The 27,077-nt window shown below is 39.7% G+C and overlaps 1 protein-coding gene across 4 annotated transcripts in view; it reads left to right on the top strand.

Annotated features, from left to right (window-relative positions):
• The first annotated feature begins 166 nt into the window (after nt 1-166).
• The window catches only part of LOC135467694 (one cut domain family member 2-like), a 43,224-nt gene continuing 16,313 nt past the window's right edge, over nt 167-27,077 (top strand). For 2 of the 4 annotated variants that reach the window (XM_064745505.1, XM_064745503.1), the window contains exons 1-3: nt 167-232; nt 1,511-2,533; nt 8,102-8,152. In XM_064745505.1, the coding sequence (XP_064601575.1) occupies nt 187-232; nt 1,511-2,533; nt 8,102-8,152 (1,120 nt within the window). In that variant the 5' untranslated portion in view covers nt 167-186. The remainder of the gene's footprint in view (nt 233-1,510; nt 2,534-8,101; nt 8,153-27,077) is intronic. The other 2 variants (XM_064745506.1, XM_064745504.1) reach the window with 1 other exon arrangement.

Below are 27,077 nucleotides of genomic sequence, written 5' to 3'. Positions count from 1 at the left end.
TCCGTTAGCGGAGGCTGTTGATTGGTCAGCCGTCACGGAGTATGATAATTACTCAGGTGCATAATAAATGCAGTCGGTAGAAGCATGCGATACGGCAAGATGACTGCCAACACTTGACTAGCTTCATTTGAAAGTTTCTTTCCAGCCGCAACAGCTGTGCCAAAAATAACGGATCCGTCCGCCAAAATGGAAAGGTTTTACATGTCACGAGAGGCGGTGGTCAAATTCATGGGTTTGTGTTTTTGTCATTTTACCTAGTTTTAGAATTTGTAATTTTCTCTTATCTCACTTTTCGAAAACTTGCTTACGTTAAAGTATAGGCCACTTTATAAGTGAGACCGGGATACCGATAGCTTAAATATTTTAATACGTGTGTGCAGCCTTAAAGTACTATTGCTAGCCACGTAAGCCACTTCAACCCCCCTATTTTGAAGTGCTCAGCTAATTATTCTACGTAACTTCTTGATTTCGCGTGTCATTATATTTCTATATCCTTTCGCTACTTGAGCATTTTTCAGTCACTTCCAGTTCGCCAACCTGTCTTGTGAGGTGTAAGTTATAATCTTTTTTGTTTTTTGTTTTTTTGATCGGAATTATTTTGTGCTTTTGAACACAAGTAACGAGTCTGTGCAACTTTTAATGACGTCCAGGTAATTTTTTAACTGACAGGTGGAAATAACAACTTAAATATGTTGAAGTATTTTCTGCGATTTTCTAACGTTACTAAATTTGGCGACGTCGACATTTTAGGTGTCACTTTCTAAAATGATTTTCTCTTCGATCTTAATATTTTATATGGTGTTAACAAGTGCCACGTAACATATATGAATTGTGCTGAAGCTTACCTGTAGTAATATAGTAAATGTAGTGAATTTTAATCAGGCTTTCGTTTTCTTTAAAAATTATATATAGATATTTTGCAGTCTATTCTCTAGGTGTGATTTGTTTATTTGATGAACACCTAACCAACCTATTTTTAACTTTGGAAGATTTAGTTTCTTTTTCCCCCTGTTTGTGTGCTTTTTTAAAATAAATTTGTAAAGCAAGGTGTAAAGTTTAATGGAAGTATTATTTATTTATTGTACGTATTATATTGTTTCGAACATTTGATAGTAGCTGGCATGTCCGATGCGTTACTAATGTTTTCAGAGGCTGGCACGCGACTGTCGCGAGTGATAAATGTATCTGGCGGTCTTAGCGGATTTTACTGCAAACTCCGTGCTGTTATCTGCGAGTGTGCTGTGTGTCAACTCGGCCACTCTAAACACATGCCAATCACTACGCGCATGTGCGTCAGCCGTAAATGATGTGCGCAGAGGACGAGTGCGCAGGTCTAAGGGTTACAGCTGTCTAAACATGGAGGCTGCGCTGCGATACAGAAGGCGTTTGGTTCTCAAGCGTACGTAATATTGGCTTCCTTAGAACGACGAACCAACCAGAAAGAAGCTATCAAAGGTTACTGTAACTGACAGTTTATCATTGTGCTTTGTTTGATCGCTTTCGATTATAGGAATGACGATGGAAAACATGGGGGAACTCGGCGATCAGCAAATGAACGATTCAAGCTCGGTGCCGCCGCCAGCCAGCCACTCGGCGGAGTATGTTCCCAGTCCTCACGACCTCTCGCCAACAATCTCCTCCCGGTCTACAGGAGCAATCGCTGTCAGCGTGGCCAGCATGATCGACAACACAGAGTTTCGTTCCCAGATGGGGGATGCCACATATCAGACATTAAACGGGAGAATGAGTCCGGGATACAGCCCCAATAACAGCTACGCCACCCTTACTCCTTTACAACCGCTGCCACCCATTTCCACTGTGTCGGAAAAATTTAGTCACGGCCCTTCGAACGTGAGCGGAAGCTTTACCCTTATGCAGAACCCAGCAAATGGTTTGGGTATGGACATGAATACATATCGTTACTCTGATAAAAACATTGCTGCTTTGGGAATGAATATGGGACCGACAGCTCTGACTTCAGCGCCAATGACCATGATGACAACAAACGGATACCAACATCAAGCCTTGGGGCCATACGGGTACAGCCAAAATGGCCTCCCCTCACCTAAACTTGAACACAAAGTACAGATGATGTCTCCATCATCATACGATGCTTACTCTCGTGGTTTGGCACCCAGGGGTCTTCATTCCCCGAATCCAATGATGCCCTCATCGGTAAATGGGTTACATGGCCAGACACCTGGCGCATCCTCTCCACAAAGTCAAGGCAGTTTGAGCCCACAAAGGGACAGAGCTTCTACCTCAGGAGATATTCAGTCAAAGGGCCAAGAATTGGAAGAAATCAACACCAAGGAGTTAGCCCAGAAGATAAGTAGCGAGCTCAAAAGATATAGTATCCCACAGGCAGTTTTTGCACAGCGAGTTCTGTGTCGCAGTCAGGGCACGCTCAGTGATCTTTTGCGAAATCCCAAACCATGGAGTAAACTGAAATCGGGGAGAGAGACTTTCCGCAGAATGTGGAAATGGTTACAGGAACCAGAGTTTCAGCGAATGTCTGCATTGAGGCTAGCAGGTAAGGAACTTTTTTTTTTTTTTGTTCGATTTTCGTTCATTTTCTTGATATAAGCTTATTTATTAGTATCTTTATTTTATTAGAATATTTTATTAGAATGTTTTATTTCTGTAGTGCTCTGAGATCATATGATTAATTGGTCATACTCAGGGTGGGTAAAGTGGACAATACCTCCCAGATAACTTTATTGTGTTGTTGTAGTAAAAATAGTATTTTCAAAGACAGTGTAGTGTGCACATGGTAGCTATAAATAAATAATGGCTGTGACTGAAACATTCAACTGTGTTGCTATGTATTGTCATCTAGGTTAATCTGTCCAGTATATGATCAAGGAACAAAGTTGTTTTAGTATACTTCCTGATTATTACATTTGTTAACAATGTTACAATATTGACCTATATCTACATGCACTGGGATCAATGTGTTGTTGTCCAGTGTCTATAAATAGATCATTGGCTATTACCAAATGCCAAATACATTGGCTTCAAATAATCTCAATAAAAACTGAAGCTTGTATTCTTAACCTTATGTTTGTGGTTGTCTGTCAAAAAGCGTGTCTATTTCTGCTGAAATTAACAGGGCATAATATTATTCAGTGCACTCTGTCAATTAATATCTCAATCAATAAGAGGTACAGTACTTAAAGTACATCAGGTAGAAATAACAGATTGCAGTATCAACTGTTATTATAGGTGTCTAATGCAGGGATGAACTAGAATATAACAATTTGAATTAAATTTCACCAAACAAAGTGTTCAGGTTTTCCTAAGAAAGTGAGAGGAACTTTCGTGTATATTTTATTTTTAATAATACCAGCTCTTTTGTTTCGTTTTTCTTCTGAGTCTTCCAGAGTGAGAAAACAGTTGATTTTTGGAACATTTGTAGTTTATGGTGTCAGTAAGATAGTGTTTATGTTCAGTGAGGGGAAAATGGCTCAGTTAATAAAATGTGCCATATCCATCCATCCATATCCAACAGCGAGGTATCTGTGGTTACAGTGTAAAAGATTTGTAAGGTATAACTGTAAATTGAGATATCTTTTGAGGTGGGCATGAATGATAGGGGAAAGAACAATTTTTCATGGTAAGAGACATTTGAATGAAAATGCATTGTACTCTCAGTTCATCAGAGACTAAAATTGCAGAAAGAGAAATCTCCAAGACTGGTGCACCATGCCATGTTAACCCACATAAATCAATTTACACCATTGTTGCTTGACATTAATTGCTTTATAGTTGTTATGGAAATGTTTATTATGGCAAAAGCTGTGTGCTAAATTAATTCATGTGCTGCTGTATTTTCTGCATAATAATTGAATCCTGTTTTTATTGTCATCTACTGGATTTTCTGATGACATGCTTGAGCTCCATTTTCTAAAACCAGGCTAAATGTAATTATGGCCAATAACATGCTTTTAGCATACTTGGTAATTCATGTGTGATATGGACCATTGCATAATCATGAGAGTCTTCAGTGAACATGCATGAAAAATTTGGAAAGGGAAAAATTAAAGATGAAATTAGTATCTGGTCGGCTGTATGCAGTCAGATATGGCAAAGATTCTGTTCATATTAAAAGACCCTCATCATGCAGTGCTTATCTTCATCTCAAAATGCATTAGTGAAGATATTTAGTGTTTAAAAATATTGCAAGAGCACAAGGGTGGAAATAAACAATTCATCATGCACCTACATTTAGTCGCTGAAATGATTTACCTTTGGAGTATAATATCAGGAATTAGCCTAAGAGGAAACTTTTTCTTTTTGTTTGCATATCTATCAGTGTTAAATGGTGGGACTTGATCACATGATAAATGTGTCCATAAATTCTGAACAAACATGTTTCTGTTAAAAGCATGTCATGATTTAGCGAGTTCTGTGTGAAGGACAAAACCATAGATCATTTTAAAGGTCTGTACTATGCCCTGATTCTAGATCAAAGTCCACTACACCATTTTTTCCAACCTTTTATTTGCATAGTGTGTTTTTTCCTGCGCCAGCTTAAGTTGCTTTCTTATCACTCTATTTGATGTATATAATCAACTTAATATTGAAATCTGTCCAGACTCATTATTTGTCGTTATTAAAGATGAACAGGAGAGAGCCAGCCCTGTGTAATGATTTTCACTCATAACAACATAACTGATATTGGTGAAATGTAAATGTGTGTGTAATATCGCGTTCTATCACAGTGACCTGGCATCCATCTTCTGTGCTGGGAATTTAGTAGCCTGCATATACTCTTGTGGGATACTTGTTAATGTTCTGTTCCTGTTGTGTCCAGCTTGGGAAGCTCAAACTTGTCCATGTGTTGATACTGTGCCGTGATTTGCTCAAATTGAATGGACAGTTCCTTAGAAACAGTCCAGTCTCAGCTGTAACTATGGTTATCTTGTGGACCTGACTTTGACGACTTGCACTCAAGGGGGGTTTGGTCCAATCATTTTGGCCATTGGGAATTCTCTTCTTTCCCAAAATGGCAGCCATTGCCAGGCGCAGTACCCCTTCAGGATAGTCTGAGTAATTGAGAAAAATAAAGGTTGTTACCAGGCTAGTTCTGCTAACTTGCTAGCTACAGAGTGCTGCTTAATGAAGACCACATCAGACGCTAAATGAAGTCCAGCTTCTGCAATTTTAGTGTAAATGATTTTATTCGATTGCAGATAAGAGAGTATAGCCAGTTTCAGTAGAGAAAGTGGCCATATACATCTCACTTCCTGCACGGCAGTATGCAATCGTTAGTTTTAGCAGAGCCTGTCATACCACTAGGTAATTCAACAAATTTTTGGCATTTTATCTGAAATCAGTAATATTCAGTAATAACCTGTAAGAGATTAATTAACACATAATATAGTCACGTATGTAATGATAATATGAACTGTGCACATGTTATATTTTATACCTGAGGTATCAGTGGTTTTACATAGTATCTGAATCAAGCCATTTGAAAATGAAAAATCCAAATATACCCATGGTTACAGCCTTGTCATTCTTTTATGGTGCAAGTTACATACAGACTACATTGCGGAAATATTTGCCATTTAATGAAGGGCACTTTAACATGCTGCAAAAGGTTAGAAAAAAAAAGTGGTAGCATCTCCAAGCAGTGATTCAGTGTTTCATATGCAAATAGTAAAAGAGGCTTGATGGAAGCTTTTTGCTGACATGCCCCTTCATTCATCAAGGCAGTTGACATTGTGAGCAGTAGCACTGTGCCTATTTGTTCCACATCGGCAGGCATACAGATTTGGGGAAAATTGCCCTCGACTTCACGTTCTGATTAACCTTACTGAATATGCAGAACTGGCAACATCCCTGGCTTTATAGCTACACAGCCGTCCGTGCGCTCACGCACTGTCCACTCTTCCACTGACCCATCCACCTGCTCTCCATGGCAGTGAGTCAGTCAACTGGACTGACCAGGGCTCTCAATGCATTGTGAAAGAAGGTGAATAACTGGGCTACTGCAAACCCTGCCATCCTTCCCTTAAAGCTTCCCAGTTTATTTATTTCTGGCATTCCGTGAAGCTGTACTTTCATACTATTGGGCAAGTTTTAAAGCAAAACCTAGACAATGCATTTTCAATACCTGACAAATTCATTGATGTCTATATATGACTAAAATGCATTATATGATATTAATTTATTATGTAAACTGAAGTTTTTCTTCATGTGTCAGTCGCAAAGTGGCAATTTTCATTTTGGTGTTAACAGCTAAAATGTGGCTTACTGGAACATAATAACATAGTATTATTGTATAATGCCATATTGTATTACATTTTTTTCTTATAAAATATTGAAACTACCATTTGAGAAATTAATGGAACACATGTGTAGGTATCAGTATCGCCTTTGCCACCATCTGTTTCTTTGTTTCTGGAATTAATCAGATATATCATATATTTGTAAATTTTCTAGTTCTATATACTGCTATGGGTGTTAATTGGCTCCATGTGACATTAATGTGCACTTATTTCCTTGTTCAGCCCCTGCAGGTGAAAAGTGTATGGGGCATAAGGCATGTTTGACAGCTTAGAAAATAGACCATTTCTCTTGAACTGAACAGAAGAGTTTCTGTTCCTAGTTGACAGTATTGTTAATTGACGAGGTATTATTATAGTTAGTGTGATGGCAAACTGACAGTGCAGGTAGGAAGTATCCTATTGAGGCAGCTAAGCTGTAAACAATGGATAGAGCTCTTGTCAGACAGGTCAATATACCTACAATGTAAGGTGTATAGGCCTCTTAGTTCTGACAACAACCGCGATCATTTCCATTAAGCCAGATGGCTGGAGCTTTTTAATATCAGCTTCATAAAAACTAAAGAGGTTTTGGCTAATGATGCCCCAATGACAATTTACAAATTAAAAATTGCGATTTTTGCAATGTGTAATGTGTTGATCATCATCTGGAACACATGAGCCTATTAGGTTATTACACGTGAGAACGATGGCCATATTGTGTAATATGCTGAAGGATGAGCTGATATGAACTGCTCATCTTTTTTTGATTTTAATGCATTATTATTGGTCATATTATAGGAGAAGTACTTGTCAGAGACCAGATAGCTCAATATATTATGTCAGTCCGTCCTTGTCTCTGTTTGCTGTTGTCTGTGGGAGGTAACATTTGTGGAAAAAGTATCTTTTTCAGCATTTAGTGGACAAAGTTTATACTGGTGAAAAGTGCTTGAGCAAAAAAGGTGCTCTTTCTTCAGTGAGGACCTCTTCTTCATCACTAGGTTGAAAAAGCTAGAGCAATTTTCTAATTGCTAACCAGTTCAGTGAATCTAATGGTGGAGCCCATCTGTGGAGAAGAAAGAGGGGCGTCAACCATGGGATAGCTTGTCCTGCAAAAAACACCAGTCATTTGGATGGATATGTAGGAATTTGATATCATGTTGCGGTACATAGTGTTGACAGAAAATGTTTTATATGTACTAGTAACACTGGCGTACATGAACATGCACATGTATTTAATGTTGATATTAGCAGGCTATATAGCACAGCTTTGTTTCGTCAGATATGTTGAATTACTTTACCCTAGTGTAGTACATTTGTTTTTCCTTCTTTTTCTTTTGTTGTTTTCTTTCCAATGGTTTTGAATGTGATATTACTGTCATATTTGTACACATAGCAGCCCTGCTAGACTTCCATGTTGATATGCACACATATACTGAATATCCTGTTTTGACTGAGAATATACATGCTCTTGTACTGCACTCTGCCTACATGTACGTATTTGTAGAACAGGCCTAGCGCTTTATAGTAGACGTTCATACAGTATGAAGAAAATCAAAATCAGATTACTCAAAATGCAGACGTGTGGTGTGGTAGGCTTAGAAAGCTTTCAGCCATCCCAGATAAAATGTTTGTATTCAACTATGTTTAAATATTTCTTTGCTCTGTAAGTGGCTTTTCTGTTTCCAGAGAGTAGACTTAGTTGATTTTTATCACACATCTGTCACACCCCCTCATTTCCCAATTCTGCAGGTGTTTTGTCTCTTTATTTGCTTGTTCTTGTTGTGTTACATTTCTTTAAGTTTTGCAATTTTTCTGTCTATTTTTAGCGATGAACCACAAACCCCTTCCAGACTCCCCAATGGCATTGTCCGACGTAGGTATGTAGTAATTTTCACAACTTTGGTCAAGCATTGTACTGTCCTTTTCCATGGCTTTGTTCACAATGGTTGGCACTTTGTGACAACATTGAGCAGCAGAACATGTAACCATTGCAGTCAATGGACATTCTCTTTCCATTGTAGGTGTTTTATGTTTAGAAGTACTCTAATTCTATTTCTGTTTGAGTTTAAAGCTGTAGTAATGTTAACACTCATTAGTACATGTGTCTCAGTGTTATAGCATGTTTTGATCAAGACATGTGATCCGTGTGTAATAGGTGACAAAAGCAGGTGGCATTTGGCACCAGTAAACATGGCAAAGGTGATGAGTTTTAGTACTCTGCTACAAAAGGCCCAGCCCAGGTTAGGTTTTCTAGAGAACAAAGTAGCCTGAGGGAAAGGGCAGGTTAGGTGTTAGGGGGCCCTAGCCCAAGCAGCTGTAACATGAGACCAGCAAGATTTTATCCTGTCTAGTTTGTAACGGTTAATAGCTCTCCATATACCTGCATTGTGTGCCAGGGGGTAGCCTTGGAGAGTCAGGCTCTTACAGCTTACCTGGTGGGGACTGATTTGAATTAGGAGGTAGGTGGAGTGCTAGGCGTAGCTGCAGATAGTGTCCACGAAGGCTAAGGCAGTCTCGGTGTTTACCTAGAGCTGTCAGCATCGCAGATACCAGGTGATAATAGAAGCATCTCTTTTATGCCCAGGGCTGCGTATCAGGCCTTTGTCTACTGCGCCAGTATGGCCAGGTGGCTCGCAGCACTGGCTCAGCTAATTCTGCAGTTTTATGCAGAACTGAAATCTGATGGAATATCATACTGGTCAATGGTTTGCTATGAAAAGGGAAAAAAAATATATAAAAAGACAAAGAAAACAAAAATAGAAAAAAAAATATGGGAATGAAAAATGCACTCTTTCGTTTTCTGGCTGGTTGACTTTGTGCCCCTCAACATTATACTGCTTTTCCCAGTGATGATGAGTGGGTGGGGCTGTGCAATAAAATAAATTACCCTCCAGTGGCAGCTTATAATGCTACAGAGATTTGATATCGTGGACAATCAGTATAAATTCATTGCACACCTTAAGTCCTGCCAGGTACGACGTAGGCTGCTTGTCATTCTTTAACTGGGCCATCAGGCTCACAGCTTCTGCACACAATCATGAAGAGGAAATTAATTTTGATCGTCAGCGATCTCCTTTGTGTGAGTACTGCGGGTGTAGGTGTGTGTGCAGAGTTAGTGGATGGTAGATTAGCAGTAGACAGTCTGATGGCTCTCCCTAGCGGCTGTCAACCCAGGCCCAGGCGTACAAGGGCCAGTTGTCCTCTCTGCTGCCTATGTATGTACCCCACGCACCAGCCTTACTCCCTACCTAGTTACATAATGGCACAGGAAAGGGAAAGGGATAGAACTGTTTGCTGGCTGTATATCGACAACCAACTACATCCCTGTAAATTAGAACATGCACTGGGAAACAGTCCCATCGTTTGTTGCACAACTCGCTGATTATGTTTATTTATTAAACTAACATTGGTGCACACAAAAGAGAGGTGTTCGGCCTACAACAATGAACCATATACATGTACATGTCCTTGGTAATTTATGTGTCTGTCTGGGGTGGTGGGTAAAGGACATGTGGATAAAAAATGAGTTTGTCAGTTTGCTCCACGCTAAAGTCTAGTCCAGAAAATTAATTCTTGAAAGAGAAAATAAATAGTGAAACATTTTAGTTTTTTTCATGCATTCAACGTTGCAAATATCCACTCTCACGAATTGATTGTGTAGTCCCAGATTGTTTCATTGTAATTTACTATTACAGTTCATTCAGATTTGTATTTCAAAGGTTTGATTGCTCCTATTAGCTACATGTTTAGTAGTAGTACTTACTTACATCTTAATATTGCCAGAAGTGAGAACCACATGTACATGTGATTTATTAATGCTCGTGTGTCAGTTTGATGAAGCATATGATGATGTGTCATTTGAGCAAAACTTACATGACTAAAACTTAGAGAAATTCATTCTAAAACTTAGAGAAATTCATTCTTCTGTGTATATTTGTTATCAGGGTGATGTTGTTAGTTCCAGCAAAGTAAGTTTACATCTTTACGTCTGTGGCATTGTTTAAGTAATAGCCAGAGCTCATTAGCAGCTAATATAGGGCTGTCTGCTGAATACTGTTGAATGAAATTAACACCGTTCTGTCAGAGCTCATTATGGCTTTGTCTTTCCGTGTTGGGGTACCTTTACAGGAGGAGAATGATGGCTATGATCAGCTTTAATTGCGGGCCTTTTTCTGACAGCTCTTGATTAAATGGCCAGATTGACCTATGACTGGTAGGGCCTCTGTCAAAATCACAGGCCACAACGTAGAGTGTGCAGCAGAACAAGTTACACACCTCAAACCTTCTGTTTTATTTCATCCTACATGTAACCGGAGGTCTAAATTTTCTGCCATGTGGCTTTTTACTCCAGGCTAAAACACCTAGCAGTTTTTTTTCTTCTATGTAATCCACATGTTTCAGTTAATATATTTACATAAAGAAAGATCTAGCTGATCTACAAGCATGCACTGAAATCAGTACATTATTCTCCTTGTCTGTTACTGGCATAATCTTCAAACACAATGTAAAATTTACTCCAGTCATGTACTTAAAATGCCATTAGAAAAACACATTACCGGCTTGTAGACATACTTGTACTAACTTGTATTTTGCCCTCACTTTTTAATCCGCATGGTTGGGTTGCCAGAGATAACCCTTTTGTCTGCCTGATTTAAAAGCCAACACCAGTTCTGAACACACCATAATATTCTCTTGCGCTTTGAAATCCTAGCCAAAATTCTTGCACATGTTTGTTCTTGTACAGCGCTGATATCAATTTGTAGGACGTAAGCACTTTACATTGGTATGTTATTTATTCCCTGGAGGATCTCATATACTGTATACATGTTTTACTATGCTAGTTATATTGCATAAAAATAATATTAAAAAAATCCCTAACTGTAACAGCTGGAGATACAATAAACATATGTACATGTATATTCCAGATGAACTTTCAATCATAAACATGCATACACTACATGTACCTGCATAATATGCAAAAATGCTTAATGTCTAAGACTGAAGGATACTGGCTTTGAAGAAAAAAATATTGCGCACATTGTGTATAAAACAGTGTTTTATGATGCTTGTGTTCAACTTAACCTGTCAGAAGGTATTTATATGTATCATACATGCAGAATGTCATACATATGCCTGTCTTGGTGTACATGTGTCTAAGTGCATATGTGATAAGACAGGGAAATTTCGCATATTGGCCTCTCACACAAGGTGGAGTACCATGGTAGCTTAAGACCATCCCACAACCAGCTCAATTCCTTACTCATTTTGCTGGGTCTGCTGAGACAGCCAGAAATCATAAAGATGCATCTTCATTATATGCACAGGCCTCTGGAGACTTGTTCTTTTCCGCTTGGGTCTCCAAAATAGCCCAGAGATGAGCTGGATGAATATTGAAACAGCTCGGTGGTTGTTCTCCTCCGTCCACCTCCACGCTGTGTCCACCACCCAAGCTGTCTGAACACTGGCACCCCCAACCTTCTGACCTTTTACCAACATGACAGATATGAAATAGCAATAACCAATGTTCTGCTGTGCGATGAGTGCAAGAGTGGGCAGATTTTAATATTCTGCTTTCTCTGATTAGATAGGACAAATAGAAACTGCATTTACCACAGTAACAAATCCACATATTCACACACACGCACATAATATAAATTAAGTAGTTAACAAAACAGTTGCCATTTCAAAAATTTCAAAATAATACACATGTCAGTTGAGTTATTGTGATGCATTGTTTTCATGGTCATCAGTGTCACTATTATGGCTGTTATTGTTGCTGTGAAAAATAGCGAAAACTATAGCCCTTTGAGTGTGTGCAGTGTGTTGCTTTTTTTTTTTTTTTGGACTGAATCAGAAGCGAGAACATGTGCTTTGGCTCATCTCTCAGGTTACTACATTAGAACTCCAGGCATTATCTGTGCTGTGTTTATATTTGTGGCATCATAGGGGAATTTACGAACAGTGGTCTGGCCAATGACGTTTACACGAAATCAATGACTGCCGGTAAGGCTGGGGGCCTGTGTGAATAGCCGGGTCTAATTGACTAACAGTTTTCTGATCCAGATCAATCATTTCATCAATATTTCTGAAGGGGTTAACAGCTCCGTGTTAATCCGGTCACCTCAGGTGCCACAGACAGCCTGTCTGTCTTGCCAGGGTACACATTGACCCATAAACAAGGACAAAAAAATCGTCATCTTCTCTTGGAAATCAGGTATCTCTGAGCTGCACATCTCTGGAGTTCATATGGGATTTCCTGCTAACAGCAACAAGGCAAGTCAAGGCAGATAGTATTTAAAGGTGATAGATGTGTCAATTTATGCAGTTTGATTCCACTCTGTTAAACATTTGTACCTGAAGCTTAAACATTCACATCACTACTTTCAGAGCAACTGTATGGAGCCTTGTCCATGACAAATTGCCTGTACATGTACATTAAATATAGCTTTTCTTGCAGTCCATAACTGCAGTTGAGTTTCAGGTAAATGTTGAATTTCCTTTGTTCTTTGACAGTGTTTTTGTTCTCGGGTAAATGTTGCCTGTGAGATGCAGACTAGGTTGAGATAGAGAAAGACAGGAAGCTTTTACCTGCTTAATTATTTAATTCTGTTTGAATAAAGGAAAATGGCTTCAGCGTGTATGTGGACAATTGTGCAGTGGGCATGCTAACATGTCCTTGTGGCTTTTGCCAATGTGGGGCAGGGTGGATCAGGGAGTTTCCCCTCACCCCGAGGGGCAGGTATAATGTTCTTGTAGGAGAACAATAAGACCTGTTCACATGACCGAGCATCTACATCGTCAGACGGGCCAACTACCTGGCACACCTGAATGCCATCCGGCCCCCTAATGAGATTATTATGTTGATGGAAGCCGGAGAAATGCCAACTAATGGCATCACGATTAGCCAGACTTGATTCAGTTCAGACTTACTGGATATGCTTCTACCTAGTGCGGTTAATTGCAGAATTTGGCCAGGTGGATTATTTTAGTGCCTCGTTAATGAAGCAGGTGTGTCAAGTGTTAAATTTAAGCTCTAGATTTAGGTACATTGCTAAGGCTGGGCATTGGTCCCACTTCAATTCTTGAATGTGATATTATTTTGCTATTTGCAGGTTAGGTGTACTTTTATAGATACCCACAGGAGTTGAAGAAGTGGTGTACTCAGTATTCAGCTTACGTTATGTATATGTATGTATGTAATAAAGTATTTTATGGGGGGTGGGGAGATTGCGTTACAAGAAATTATTCATGCAAACAACATCAAACACCAATTCAATAATAAATAAATAAATACTTGACAATTTGCCATTCATTATTGCCCACAATTTATTCTTTCGATATAACTTGGTGTTATTTGTCATGTATGCTATCTGTTATCAGAATTCAGCCATTTTGGATGTCTTTTTTTATTGTGGAATTACAAGTAGCAAAAAGTAGACAAGATGAAATGCAGGACTAAGTGTGACTGCCTGCAGTGGTTCTAGTTAGTGAAGCAAGTTGAAGCTTATTGCAGTATTGTTCCTCTTAGATCTTCCCTGCCGCCAACCAAAAAGGACTAATCTGTAGAACAATTTCTCTTTGAATTAATCTGCTGTTTCAGTGTGCCAGTGTTGATTTAATCAATTGCTTTCATGCAGCCACCTCAAGGATATGCAGGCGTTCAACTGAAGGTAGTAAACTTTCTCTGACTGTCCATTTAACCCAGTTTTCTTATTCCGTGTAGAGGGCAGTGTGCGGGAAATTTGTCCATCTGTGTGACTAGGGAAGTAATGGAATCACGGGCGAGATTAAGTTAGGGTAGATCTCCCTGCTACTCAGTAAAACCTTGACTGCTTTCATCAACCCACCACCACTGGCATCCTGCCTTTGATGGTGGCCGACTGGAAGCCCAGTTGTGATAGGAACCTTAGCCAAAGGGATTTTGGCTTCCTTCATGAACAGTCTCCCTTTAACGGCCTTCCTGTGTTGAAGACGATGAAGGTCTTCCTAAGCAGGGCTCCCCACATTTGTCTTGGGTGCTGCAGACAATGTGCTTTGTGGCAGGCTCTTTGGTCAGTTCAAACACTTGTGACTGTTCCCGTGGTCAGTCTGAAGCATCCCCTACCCAAACATTTGGGCTCCCAGATAGACGGGATGCTTGCTTGCCCGCTGGCAGCCTAGCTATTGTGGGAACTGCAATTATTAACATCCCTTACATGGTCAAATCCTGACGCCACGCTAGAAAACAAGGGATCCGAGAGAAAGAATAACAATTAAAGCAATACCAATATTAAACAGTCTTACTCTACATTTATGTTTATAAGACAGCAATGCCCCTTTGCCTTTTATTTTCGGTTGCTCAGTACAATTATTTATGTATGCTAAACGAGGCTAATGAAAAAATACTGTGCCTAATTAGAAGGATTTATCCTGATTTTCGGGGGAAAAAGTATATTTTATTTAGCTAAGTGAATCAAATGAGGACTCTTTATGGATTGCATTATTATTGTGCTAGAACTCGTCACTGTGGCAAACTGCAGTGTGCTGGGAAACAATGAGTATCAGGGTGTAATTGAACTGACAGACCTCCTAATGGAGTCACATACAAGAGGTTTGTTACTCTCTTTTCAGCCCCACACTGCTACTAGTGTGCGTGAGAATGTGAAAATCTGGTAACTGATTGTAGACACCCAGTGCTGCTCCTCTTGGCTTTTAAGTAATTTAGGACTCTTCAGCAGAAATTGAAATGTTTCCCCCTCAGAAAATAATAGCTTTTAATTTGGCTACAGCCATGTGAGTAATTGTCGCTATGGCAACGCCAGAGTCGTGTATTAATTATGGAGGATGAAGCCAGCCATACAATGGCAGTCACCCGTTATCAGCTTTGCACCACGGGTTTGTGTGGCCTTCAAATCCTCTCCCCTTCTCTGGGCTCCATCACTGCTGCTGTAGATGGAAGACTATGTCTCCACCCTATCGGGTGCAGCCACACGGCTGATGAGGGGCCCTATTCAGCTAATGTTGGCCCTGAGTGCTGACCCCTCTTGTGGCATGTCTTCGTCGTTGTTGTAGCCAGGGGTGTTTTGATACCTTCGCCTGCTGTGATTTCGTACCAGCAGTTGAGTGCAGGTTTATTGGCCATTCACTTCCCCCAACAAATAAATTTAAAAGCTAATTCACATTGCCTTGGTAGGCTATTGTCCTGTATGAATGCAACTCTGTTGCTGTTCACAGTTAGCCCTGTATATCTGCATTGTCACACACATTCTGAAAACATCTGTACTCCTTCAACTTAAGTGGGCCCAATAAATTAGGCTTTGTCATCCAGTGGGGTACCTGTATACATAAATATTTCACAGAACATATTATTTAAATTATGTATAATGGACAATTTGCTCTATAAATATTCATGGAGAAGTTTTTAATTCCACTTTGCCAAGAACCCATACTTTTTTTGTTAATTTTTTAAAACCATTTTTCTTATTATTTTCACCCAAGAAAACATGAAGTTTCTATCATTCATACCCATAAATATAAAATGAAACATTCATATTCTTTAAACGACGTTAAACCCCAAGCACTCACTCACTCACTCATATTCTTTAATTCGCCAAATCATACTTCAAATGCGGTTGGCTATTGATCTAGCCTAGATTCTACACCTGGAGATATTTTCCCTTTATTTATGTATGTTTATATTTATATATATTTGTTTTCTACATTGTAACTTGAATTTGGTAGGATTATTAAGAGGAAAGCAGTAATGGAGGTTGACCTGTGTTTAATTGAGGATGACCGCTGCTCCAGTCTGCCTCAGTCCCCTACACCACCCTGTGCTATAGTTAGCAACAACTGACGTCACCAGCGGGCGTGTGCCTGCGTCAGCATTAAATATCATCTGACGAGCCTGGAATATAACCAGTGATTAAAACAGCTAGCTCTCACACATACTGCAGGCATGCCAGTTTGCATATTCTGACTGCAGTGCTAAATTTCTGTCTCCAGATGCAGATACCAGAGTCATCTGAGAAGAAAGGGGAGGGGGAGTGGGATAAAAAGAGAAATTGGTGATGTAGTATGCTTGCCATCAAAGCTTGTTCATTTTATTTGATAACGATATCTCGTTAGAGCAGTAATTTTATAGTGTTTGTGTATTATGGGTATAACAGTAACCCATTACTGCGCTATCTTGATTTCCTAGAATAGCTCACAGTGACAAGCTGTTTCCACAAGCATGCATAACAATGGGAAGGCGAGTGGGCTGGCAAAGCACTTATAATACTAGCTCATGGCTGATCAGCATGTGTCCTACATTTATCCCTCATACTGCACTTCATCTTTAAAATGGTCATTCTGACAGATACGCAGCCTGGACTTATTTTTTGTGGAGTTGATTTTGGGTGGGGGGGGGAGGTAGGCAGAAATTGCGAAGTAATTTCCTGGGGAGGAGACAGTAGTTTGAGTGGTTTATTTGTGTCTGGAGCTGAAGGTGATTGTTTGTTGTGGGCTCTTGGAGGATCATTACCCTTGGTCTGCGCAGCAGTTTAAAATGCCAGGCTGGAGGGAAGAGGCTTGTTTAGGGCTATCCCGTCCGTTTGTCCCTCCTAGCGAGTAGGCTTTGGTGACACACAGCCTGATCAAACTGCACCCCTCTATATTATCTGTTTGAACCTTAGGCTGCCATTGTTTACTGCAAGCTTATCTCCAATCACTCTTGCTCGAACACACACAGCAGTTTGTTTTGCCATATTCATGCTATAAAGCCTGCAGAGTGTGTAGCTAAATCCTTTGCAGTAGAAAGCCAAATTTAATAATGAAACGCTCATGTACAACTTGATTTTTCATTTTTAGGGGTCATCATGAAAAAGATATTCAAGATAATTGTGCATTTTTGCTTTTCTCCTTGTAGTGCTGTAAAATGGGTGACACAGTTCTTGTAATGCAGTAAAAAACAGTGGAACAGCCGTTGTCTGAAATGGTAGTGCTGTAAAATCATTGACACAGCCCTTGTGGTGCTGTAAGAAATGTGACACAGTCCAAGTGCTGTAAAATCAGCGGCTTTGTATTACTGAAAATTGAGTAATACAGTCCTTGTGGTGCTTTAACAAAACAACAGAGGCATATTAACACTTCTGTTAATCTTAAATTTAATCTGACAAAGTATAGCTGGAGCCAAGTGTTTGTGTTTAATTGAATTTTGTTACATAGTCGGTCCCCCACTGTTGTAAAGAGTGATTGCTGATTGGCACAAGTTAACTGATCTTCGTATTTGCCTCTCTCTCAGGACCAATTAAATGTTGTGCTTAACAAGAAGGTTTTCGGAAGGAATCCAGTGTGATGGCATCAGTTGTATTGATTTTCCATTTTCTGATTTAATTCCATAATATTGGTGAAACAAGCTGAGCAGTGCCCTCATGACAGATTCCCTCACCAGGGGTCAGGCTAGCCCAACCTTGATGTGGTCGTTCATGCTTCCCCCCTTTCCTAAGAGCTCCCTAAAAGCTGTTTATATTTTCCATTTTTTTTTCCTGTCAATTTCTCTAACTAGATTCCTTTGCTTGAAAAATACCCCACACACGAAGCATCTGTGACAGGACACCGAAGAAAATTGATGGGAAAATAATGAATGTAGAACATATGAAGAGGGCTTGAGTTTTTTGTTTTTTGAATAGTTCAGTTACTTTGAGATTTACAGGTATGGTTACCTTTATAAAAATTGACATGAACACATCTACTTGTCTGTATACATTTAAATTGAAATCCTATGGAGTGTGAAAAATTCTTTGTTTATTTTTTTTTTTCTTTTTTTTTTTTCTAAATATTGTTTTGGCCATCTGCTGATGTGACCAGCTGGAGAGTGAGGCCTGTGTTCTCAGTACTAAGGAGATTTTCACAGCCCTGGTGCAGAATTATCCCCTGTCCATGCAGTTTATTCAGGCCTTGTCCTCCAGACCAGATGGCGGCCTGGGACCCTATAGGGCCCCGTCTACAGACAAAGGGGCAGGTTAATTATAACTGTTAATACACCTGGACTTTCTCCCACTGTCAATTAGCTCCTCTTTGATCTTAGGTAAACTGTACTTACCTGAGAATGAAATGAGACAGCTAATCCTGACTGTTCTGTGACATGTCAGCAGGGGAGGGGTGATCAGACTTGTGAGGTCATGAATCTGAGAGAGTGAGATTATGTGTGGGATGAGGGTTGGGGATCCCTGGGTGGGGTGGGTGCGGTTTGGGTGGAATGCGTGACAGCCAGAGATAAAGCAGCAGCTGCCCTGTATCTTACATCTGTGCATACAGTATACATGTGAGTGGGACAGGCTATTATCATGGTGCAAACGTACATTAAGCCTACAGTATCTGTGAATTGCCATGTACTACATATACGTATACACAGATGGTGCCACAATGCAGATCTATACACCAAACTGACAGTTGCACGCATTAGACATATTTTAAATGGAAATGTGAATTTATCCATACAAACTTTGTCAAGTTTCATATTTTAGTGTTTTTCTTCACATGCCTTTTTTATTGAATTCACAGAAGTCAGTGTGCTGTTGAAAAGACATGTTATTACTGCCGGTTGTTTGAAGCTGGATATGCATTAGGTTTATTCTTCACACAGTTTATAATCAGATTTTTGGTCTGATATAATCTGATATGGACAACATTTAAGTATAATATGGGGGAGAGTTTTGAAATGCTAAGCTGTACTTTTGATCAAATATGTGTACATGTACACGCACACGAAGGACAGCCAGAGAGGTTCGGACACTCAAGCCATCCACACACTATGCAAAGTTAAATTACATGTACCAGTAAAATTTTTTTATGTTTTAATGTTCAGCGATTCTCTTGTGTTTGATGCTTTTGAACTTTCAGTGTTTTTCTCTTTGAAGTATCATAGATCTGTTTAAAATAGTTTTATGTATTTCTGTTATATTGTGTATGTTTATTTATAATCTTGTGTCTGTTAGTGTTTGTGATTAGCCTGGAATTTTACATTGTTCAGCTTCTTTCTGTGTAGATGTGTGTATAATATGTCTCTGCTCTACAGTGTACAATTTCCTGTTCATTTTTTTGTTTATTTTTTCTTTTTCTCTTGGGAAATTGGGCTACAACTGTTTTTATTTTTGTTGTTGTGCAATTATGTGTCATATTGTTCAGTTTCTCCTTCTCTATCCTTTCAGCTGTTGTGGCCTGAGACATTGGTGATGACACAAAAACAAAACAAATGTCCGTCTTTCACATCACTGTGACTACAGACTCTGGTTATGTCAGTAAAGGTACAAAGTTTTATTTTGGGAATGATTCATATTAATCCCTAACCAATCATTACTGACTTGACTTTGGTGCTGTTCCATTTAATTCCCTCCCCCTCCCCATGTTTTCAGGGCATGCATGTAACCCAGCCAAGACAGGTTTATGCAGTTTTATGCACTCAAGGATTTTGAAAAATTGACCCCAAATGCTAGAACCTGATTGAATAACTCTTTCTGTATGTAGATGATCTTTTTAACTTTTTTGCAGGGGAATTTATACTTCAGAATGAACAACAATAGTTTCGCATGTTAGGGGGTTGAAATAACATTCCTTCTGGTCTTGGGAAGTCTTTGAAATGCTGAACTAACCCATTTTATCCCTTCAACCCCATTACATATTCATACACACGCATTTATATATATATATATATATTCACTGTTCCTCATAACTAACCTTGTTTCTTCCATGAAGTAGACATACCTAATCACTAACAAACTGAAATGAGGTTAGCAGAAGGTCTTTTTTATGCAGTGAATCCAACATAGGAGTACATCTATATATTAATGTTCATTTAAGCTTTTTTGACGTGGCATTAGACGATAATCATTCATTCCGTAAAGCTTTTCGGTTTTTTCTGTAAACAGTAAATATTTCTTTATGTGTTTGAAATCTTTTAAGAGTGTGAACAAATTGATGAAGTACTATTCGTGTGATAGTCTGAGATGCTCACTGATAATTTATACAGAAACTCGCACTGATGATATAAATTTAAAATTGTCAATTCCTGTCACAGTATGTAACTTCCAACCAAATTTATTAAGGAAACCTGTGAAGCTGTTAGAGATATTTAAAGCTGCTGCATGTGTTTTGCATGGGAATGTTGGTGACCTGGAATGGATGGTTGCTGCTGTCAGAACTGGGTTGACATGCCCCCCAGTACATCCAAACCCTTAATTAACCTCTATTGCCAGAGCATGCCACCCAATCATGCATGAGTTGGCAAGCTGTCGAAAACGCTGAGCCAAGGCCTGGTCATTCCCTTCTCCATGGCTCCTCTCTGTAGCAAACGGCAGGCCGCGAACACCCGCTTATTAAGGACTCCACTTCTCGTGCCTGAAACCAGAACCTCGCCTTAAAACGACCGGGGATCTTTTGTGTTCGTGGGAACCTCTGAGCTCACACGCAATGCGTCAAAGAGCATATCTGTTACTGAAACCTGTTTATTACATACAAGTATACCTAGACTACAAAAGTTGTGATTTGGACTTAGGTTATATCAGGCATGAAGCGCCATGTGTGTGCAACATGCCGTGAGCTACAGTATCTGGTTTATAATTATAAGTCGTTACCTTTCACAGCATCATCTTTTGATTAAATCCTTCTTGCTTCTACTATTATGTATGTGTACTGACAGATTTTTACACGGATCCTCCGCCACATGGTTACAATGGGTGTCGATCGCACATGCCTAGATACCGAGTTCAGGTATAAAACATGTATGTACATGTTATGGTGTGCATGCTATTGAGATTTGGAGTGCGATTATTGTCATCAGCTGTTGATCAGTACATATAGAGTGGATTAATTTGTATGTTACCTTGCTTAAGGCTGCATGTCTTATATTAACATTCTGACCTATCCTACATTAGATGCACTATTTTTCTACTTATACATAATATATATATATATATATTAATCCAGTTCTAAAAATACATGTACATACATGTTCTCATATTTATCAGTTCATCCCATGTATATGAAAATAGCCCTGATCATCATCATGTACATACAAGGATTAATGTGTTTGCCATTAGCATACCACTTTGGGATAATTAATCAGTATTTGTTATGGAACCCTGGAAAACATGTGTGTTCCCTGGAAAATATTGCTGTATGTTAAAAAATGAAATATGATATGAGTGATAGAAGCTTATATAGCCTTTATGAAGACCTACATGTGTCAGATATTATATGCTTGTGTTGTGACAATATCAGGAAGTTCATAAAGGTTACACGTCGGTGAAGTCATATTCGTGTAGAATGTATATAGTTGATAATTTACTTCCTGGAGGTCTATAAAATCACTGCCCCGGTTCGCAAGAAAAGTGTGTGCATGTTGTTATGAGGTGACACTGTATAGAATGTGTTAGGTGTATATGGCATTAGATCACTAAACCACTTAAAAACAACTGACGTGTGTTACATTCATACATTACCTGACAGTATTTTAAGTTTGATCAGTAGGCTTTAGACACAACTTTTAGTTTTCTGGTTTGATAATTACACTAATTTCAAGGTTGTAAATGCATACATGTATTTGTATATGTATCACTGAGGATTCACGAACAAAAAGTATAAAACAGCAAACAGTTGTGAAGTTACTTACATGTATCTGTAAGTTTTTAAACCAGGTGGTTCTTCTGAAATATCTTCTTATAAAATCAGGATTTTATGATATGGCTTTCAATTTCATTTGGTATTATATATGCTTCATGTACATAACTGTTATTGGAAATATTTTATCTAAAGTTATGAAAGTTTGAAGAAATCCTGTTGATTCCCCCACCCGCTTTTTTTTTTAAACCTTTATATTGTGATATACAATGCACATCTATGTTATACATCCGTTTTATATCCCAAAAGGGTACGGCTCAGTCAAAGGACAGGCTATCAAGGGTGGTCTGTCCCCAAGAGCAAAGTCCCACAGGTAAGACCTGTTCTGATGACATCACATCAGTGAAATTATCGCTTAATACACATAATTTTAAGTGTGGTAAAATTTAAAGGAATTTTGCATTTTTTTTCTATAAAGTACATGTACATGGATTTGTAGAAAACTGGTATTTTGTGCGTGTTGAGCCTTGTGCATGTGAAATGGTGACGGTGTGGTCTTCTGTGATTCCAACCATACATACATGTAGGCAAAATAATAGAATTGGTATTTTAATAGTAGGTATTTTCTGAAGAAAAAGAAATATTCTGAAAATTTTACTGGTTTAGTCCAAAACAGAGAGTAGCATATTGGTCTTGGCAAGCTATTGTGTGTTAAGGATGATTCTGATCATTATTTCTATAGTTTTGGTGAAGATAGTTTGTTATTACTGACATAAATGACATGGAGAACTCCGAGGCCGACGAGATAATGAAAATGTACACCTCAGTCAAGAGCCTTGCAGTCAAGATCAACTGCAGGTTATTAGAGTGTAAGTGGTAGTTAGAATGAATCTTTCCTTGGGGAGCATGGTACAGTTTCAGTTAGGGATATTTACCCCAGCCAGAGGTATATGTAGTATACAACAGAATGGGGAGGCTGCCCTATGAGGGACCTTGTATTTGTCGTTCCGTTTTATTTGATGGTATGATTAATGATCGTCTGAGAAACTCCAGCGTAAGGTGGGTCAGAATTTAGTTCCATGCTATTAAGCAACTGGCTGTTAGCAACATAAACAACTGTGGGTTTGTAGAAAAATGACGCTCCCAGATGAATGCAAGTGTAAAGGAAACAATAAAAATGGACACCAGCGTGCATTAGGAGATCAATAGGTTAAAGCTGAAGCATTCATATTCCAATTTTGAACTTCGACCCAGTGTTTATCTCGACGGAACGGCCACGAAGACGGAGATCGGCTTCTGACATCAAGGAAATTCTGCCTCGCTCCACCTCAGTCTGTCAGTGTCTGTTTCTTCCAGCATGCCATCCAGGATTTTGGGCAGACGGTTTCCCTACCAGTAGTGCTCCATGGACTGGCAGGGAGAGCAACTCCTAGCAATAGAGGGGTTACACTTTGCCAACAAGGGGACTTGGGGGCAAGTCTGCCAACGGCTGGCATGGCCGGTCTCGAGGGATAATAACAGTAGACCATGCTGAATCACGAGATTGCTGGCGAGGAATTCAGGTTACGCTAGACTGAGGGTTGTAGCTGGAGATTGAAAAGCGCTTGTCAGTTGTGACCAACCTTGCGCTGCAAAGTCAGCAAGACTTAATTCCATTGCGGTGCCGCTATGGAAACGAGTCCCCCCACCCCCCACCTCCTCCTCCACTTCTATCCCTGCCTCTCGCACACAGCTTGGCTAACTTCCCCACTGCTCCATGAACGCATGTAAGATGATAATTAGGTTCTTCAGGCTATGGCTACGGTGGCATGCTTCCTCCTTCGTAGGTGTGGCTGGCTTTAACCTTATCACTGGAGATGGATGATGCCTGCCACAATGCCAGTCTATTCAAAATCTGAGCAGCATCAGTTGAAGTGATTTTTAAAATTATAGAATTGAATTTGTGGCTTGTTTTTCAGCTTGTGTATGTTTCCACGTGAATAGTGGCAGAAAATCAATGTAATTGATAATTTAAATCAAAAGTAAGGTACTTTGAGCTGAATGAACTGTCTTGTTAGAACTCTCAGAACTAACATGTAGAATAAAGATCTGAAGCCGAAGCTTATTTCGTTTACATCAAAACTGTATCTTATTCAATAGCATGGACACATAATGCTCTGATAGAAATTTCTATCATTTTTTAAATGATAGAATTTACATTTTGGCTGAAATCTAAGATTTCCACAAACAGAAACAGTGCTGAATGCTAACAGACCATGGTTTATTAGTGTTTGGGAAGAGAGACGACCTTGGATGAAGTCTGAAGCAACACCAACTGACGCTCAGTGAGTAGTGGCGCCCTGCGTCCAGTTGGTCTGAGAAGGCCCACAGACAACTCTCTGGTGTCAACACACAGCTGACCCGTAAAACCCATGTGTACAATTAGTCTTAGCACTAATTACATTGACTTAGGCGCTTTGTGTGTGTGAACGGATCAGAAGGAGGTGAGCAGAACCGGCATTTCGGTCAGACTGTCAGTTGTGGTACAGGCTGTAGTATTTGCACAGTGGACAAACATTGGTGTATCTGTAATACAGGCCGGACAACGCCTTCCTCTGCATCCAGAAGGCTTCCAGTGGTTATGAATGGTTTGAGCGTAGTTCTCCATACATCTGTGGCGCGTAATCAAACAATACCAAACTGTTAAAAAAACAACATATTTTCAGCAATCACCTTTAAATGTATTCCGTTCATAGGTACTCTGTATGGCTTGTCATTAATGTGCATAAGAGACAGGAAAAATGGTAAAAGTATTGTCGACAACTAAAATGGCTTTGCTGTTTTGTGTTTGCGAATTAAACAAATCTCGAACTCTTATTGTTGAGGAAGAAAACTTCATGGAATTCAGTCAAGACATTACCACATCTATAAATAATCTGCATTACTAATGGTGTCCATGTATTCCAAAGTGTGTTTTTTAGCCATTAGTGAGTTCACCGTTAAAGTTAAGGGAGATCAGAAAGAAACCCCCAGCTGTGTGCGGGGCTGGACGGGGCAGCTTTTATGTTGACCTGTGCAAGGAGATCTAAGGGCTGTTATAGTTAGAGACAGTACAGACCTGTGTCAGAGAGAGGAGGAGAGAGCTGGTGTAAGGCAGCCCCAGGACAACTGGCTTCTACATGTGTTTTGGAGGCACATCACAGCAGCACTGAATAGAAATGACTGGGGTCAGAACTGGTTATTTGTGCCACATAGAAATATTGAGCTTTGTGTCAGCGACGATTATTCAACTACGGCACTCAAGGTGTCCTCAGGGGTGGCCAGAAGAGGGTGAGAGATTCCTGGTAATGTGCCCTGCCCCGTAGACTAACTAAGCCAATCTAGCCCCTCTTCCCGATGTAGGTGTGAGTTTGAAGTGCGGGCAGCTTGTTGAACGATGTCAAATGTCATGTCCCATCTCTTACAGCCGATCCCCATAGACGTTTGGCAGAGATGCTGTGATTTCTATCACTCAGATCAATAGGGGCATACTTTCAATCATTTCAGAGGCAGTGCAGGGGTTTAACATGGCTCAACTGCACAAATCAAATTAGTTGTACAAGTGCCAGGGAAAAGTGTCATCAAATGTGAGGCCTGCTTTTTGGGAAGCCAGTGGCGCCCTCTACAGCTGTCAGAATGCATAAAGGCCAGCCCATAATGGCCAGTACTCGCGGCTGTGCACACAGCACAGGGGTTCCGCTACGCTCTTTATTCCCAGAGTTTTGCAATTTTTCCGCAGTTGACTTAGCCAAGTCAGTGTGTTGACTTAGCCTCTTAGAAGAAACCAGTGACTTTGAGGTCCAACTCATTTCCTTAGTTCTGATTGGCCTGGTCATGCACGGCTCCGTGTTGTTCTGACAGTCCTCAGATACTTAAGGCTCTCCGTTGGGATATCTTCAGAGATACAGCCAGAGACTTGACAAAAAACTGAGATCAAAGGTGCCAGAAGTTAACACCAACACTTCTACCTCAAACATGATACCCTAAATTGTCTCAGGATGCACATCCAGTTTGTCTTCTACTTATGTGCTGTTTTATGCACAATAGTGCACAATTTCGTGCCTTTCCTCTCAATTACTTGACCTTGTGATTTCTCTTGATTGCCTGACAGCTTTGCACTGAGACTTTCATCTGTGGACATCTGTGTTTCCAGTATTTAAATCATCTTAAATTACATTGTCTTCGTCTGACCTTTACATTTTTAAAATGGTATGGACATTTTATAGACAACTTTTGCAGCTGGATGATTACATGTAATTTCACAAGCCAGGTCCACCCATTTTGCTTTGTTGGGACTGGTTGAGATTATGGCCGTAGACATTTGTATTTACAGTACATGTAGATCCGCGAAATGTGCAGTAAGTACAGTATATGTAGATCCGCGAAATTTGTGGTAAGTACAGTATATGTAGATCCGCAAAATGTGCAGTAAGTACAGTACATGTAGATCCGCAAAATGTGCAGTAAGTACAGTACATGTAGATCCGCAAAATGTGCAGAAAGTACAGTACATGTAGATCCGCGAAATGTGCAGTAAGTACAGTACATGTAGATCCGCGAAAGGTGCAGTAAGTACAGTACATGTAGGTCTGCGAAATGTGCAGTAAGTACAGTACATGTAGATCGCCGAAGGGTTGCAGTAAGTATAGTACATGGTAGATCTGCGAAATGTGCAGTAAGTACAGTACATGTAGATCCACGAAAGGTGCAGTAAGTACAGTACATGTAGGTCTGCAAAATGTGCAGTAAGTACAGTACATGTAGATCCGCGAAATGTGTACTAAGTACAGTACATGTAGATCTGCGAATTTGCAGTAAATACAGTACATGTAGATCAGGGAAATTTGCAGTAGTAAGTACAGTACATGTAGATCCGTGAAATGTGCAGTAAGTACAGTACATGTAGATCTGCGAAATGTGCAGTAAGTACAATACATGTAGATTCGTGAAATGTGCAGTAAATACACTACATTTAGATCTGCGAAAATGTGCAGTAAGTACAGTACATGTAAAATCTTGTGAATGTGCAGTTTGTCTTGTGTCCTGGAGAAAGTTGACACGAAGAGGTTGTTTTTTTTTTTTTTTTGGCTGGCCAATTCTTAGGTGCATTAAGCAAATCTGCTGTCACCCTAGGGATATTTCTGTGAAGTGGGGAGGAGGAAAGTGGGAGGGGGAGTTACTGTGAGTCTTAAATGAATGCTGATG

The sequence above is a fragment of the Liolophura sinensis genome, chromosome 6, assembly GCF_032854445.1.
Source record: "Liolophura sinensis isolate JHLJ2023 chromosome 6, CUHK_Ljap_v2, whole genome shotgun sequence".
Lineage (NCBI taxonomy): Eukaryota > Metazoa > Mollusca > Polyplacophora > Chitonida > Chitonidae > Liolophura > Liolophura sinensis.
This window is presented reverse-complemented; position numbering and strand designations above follow the sequence as displayed.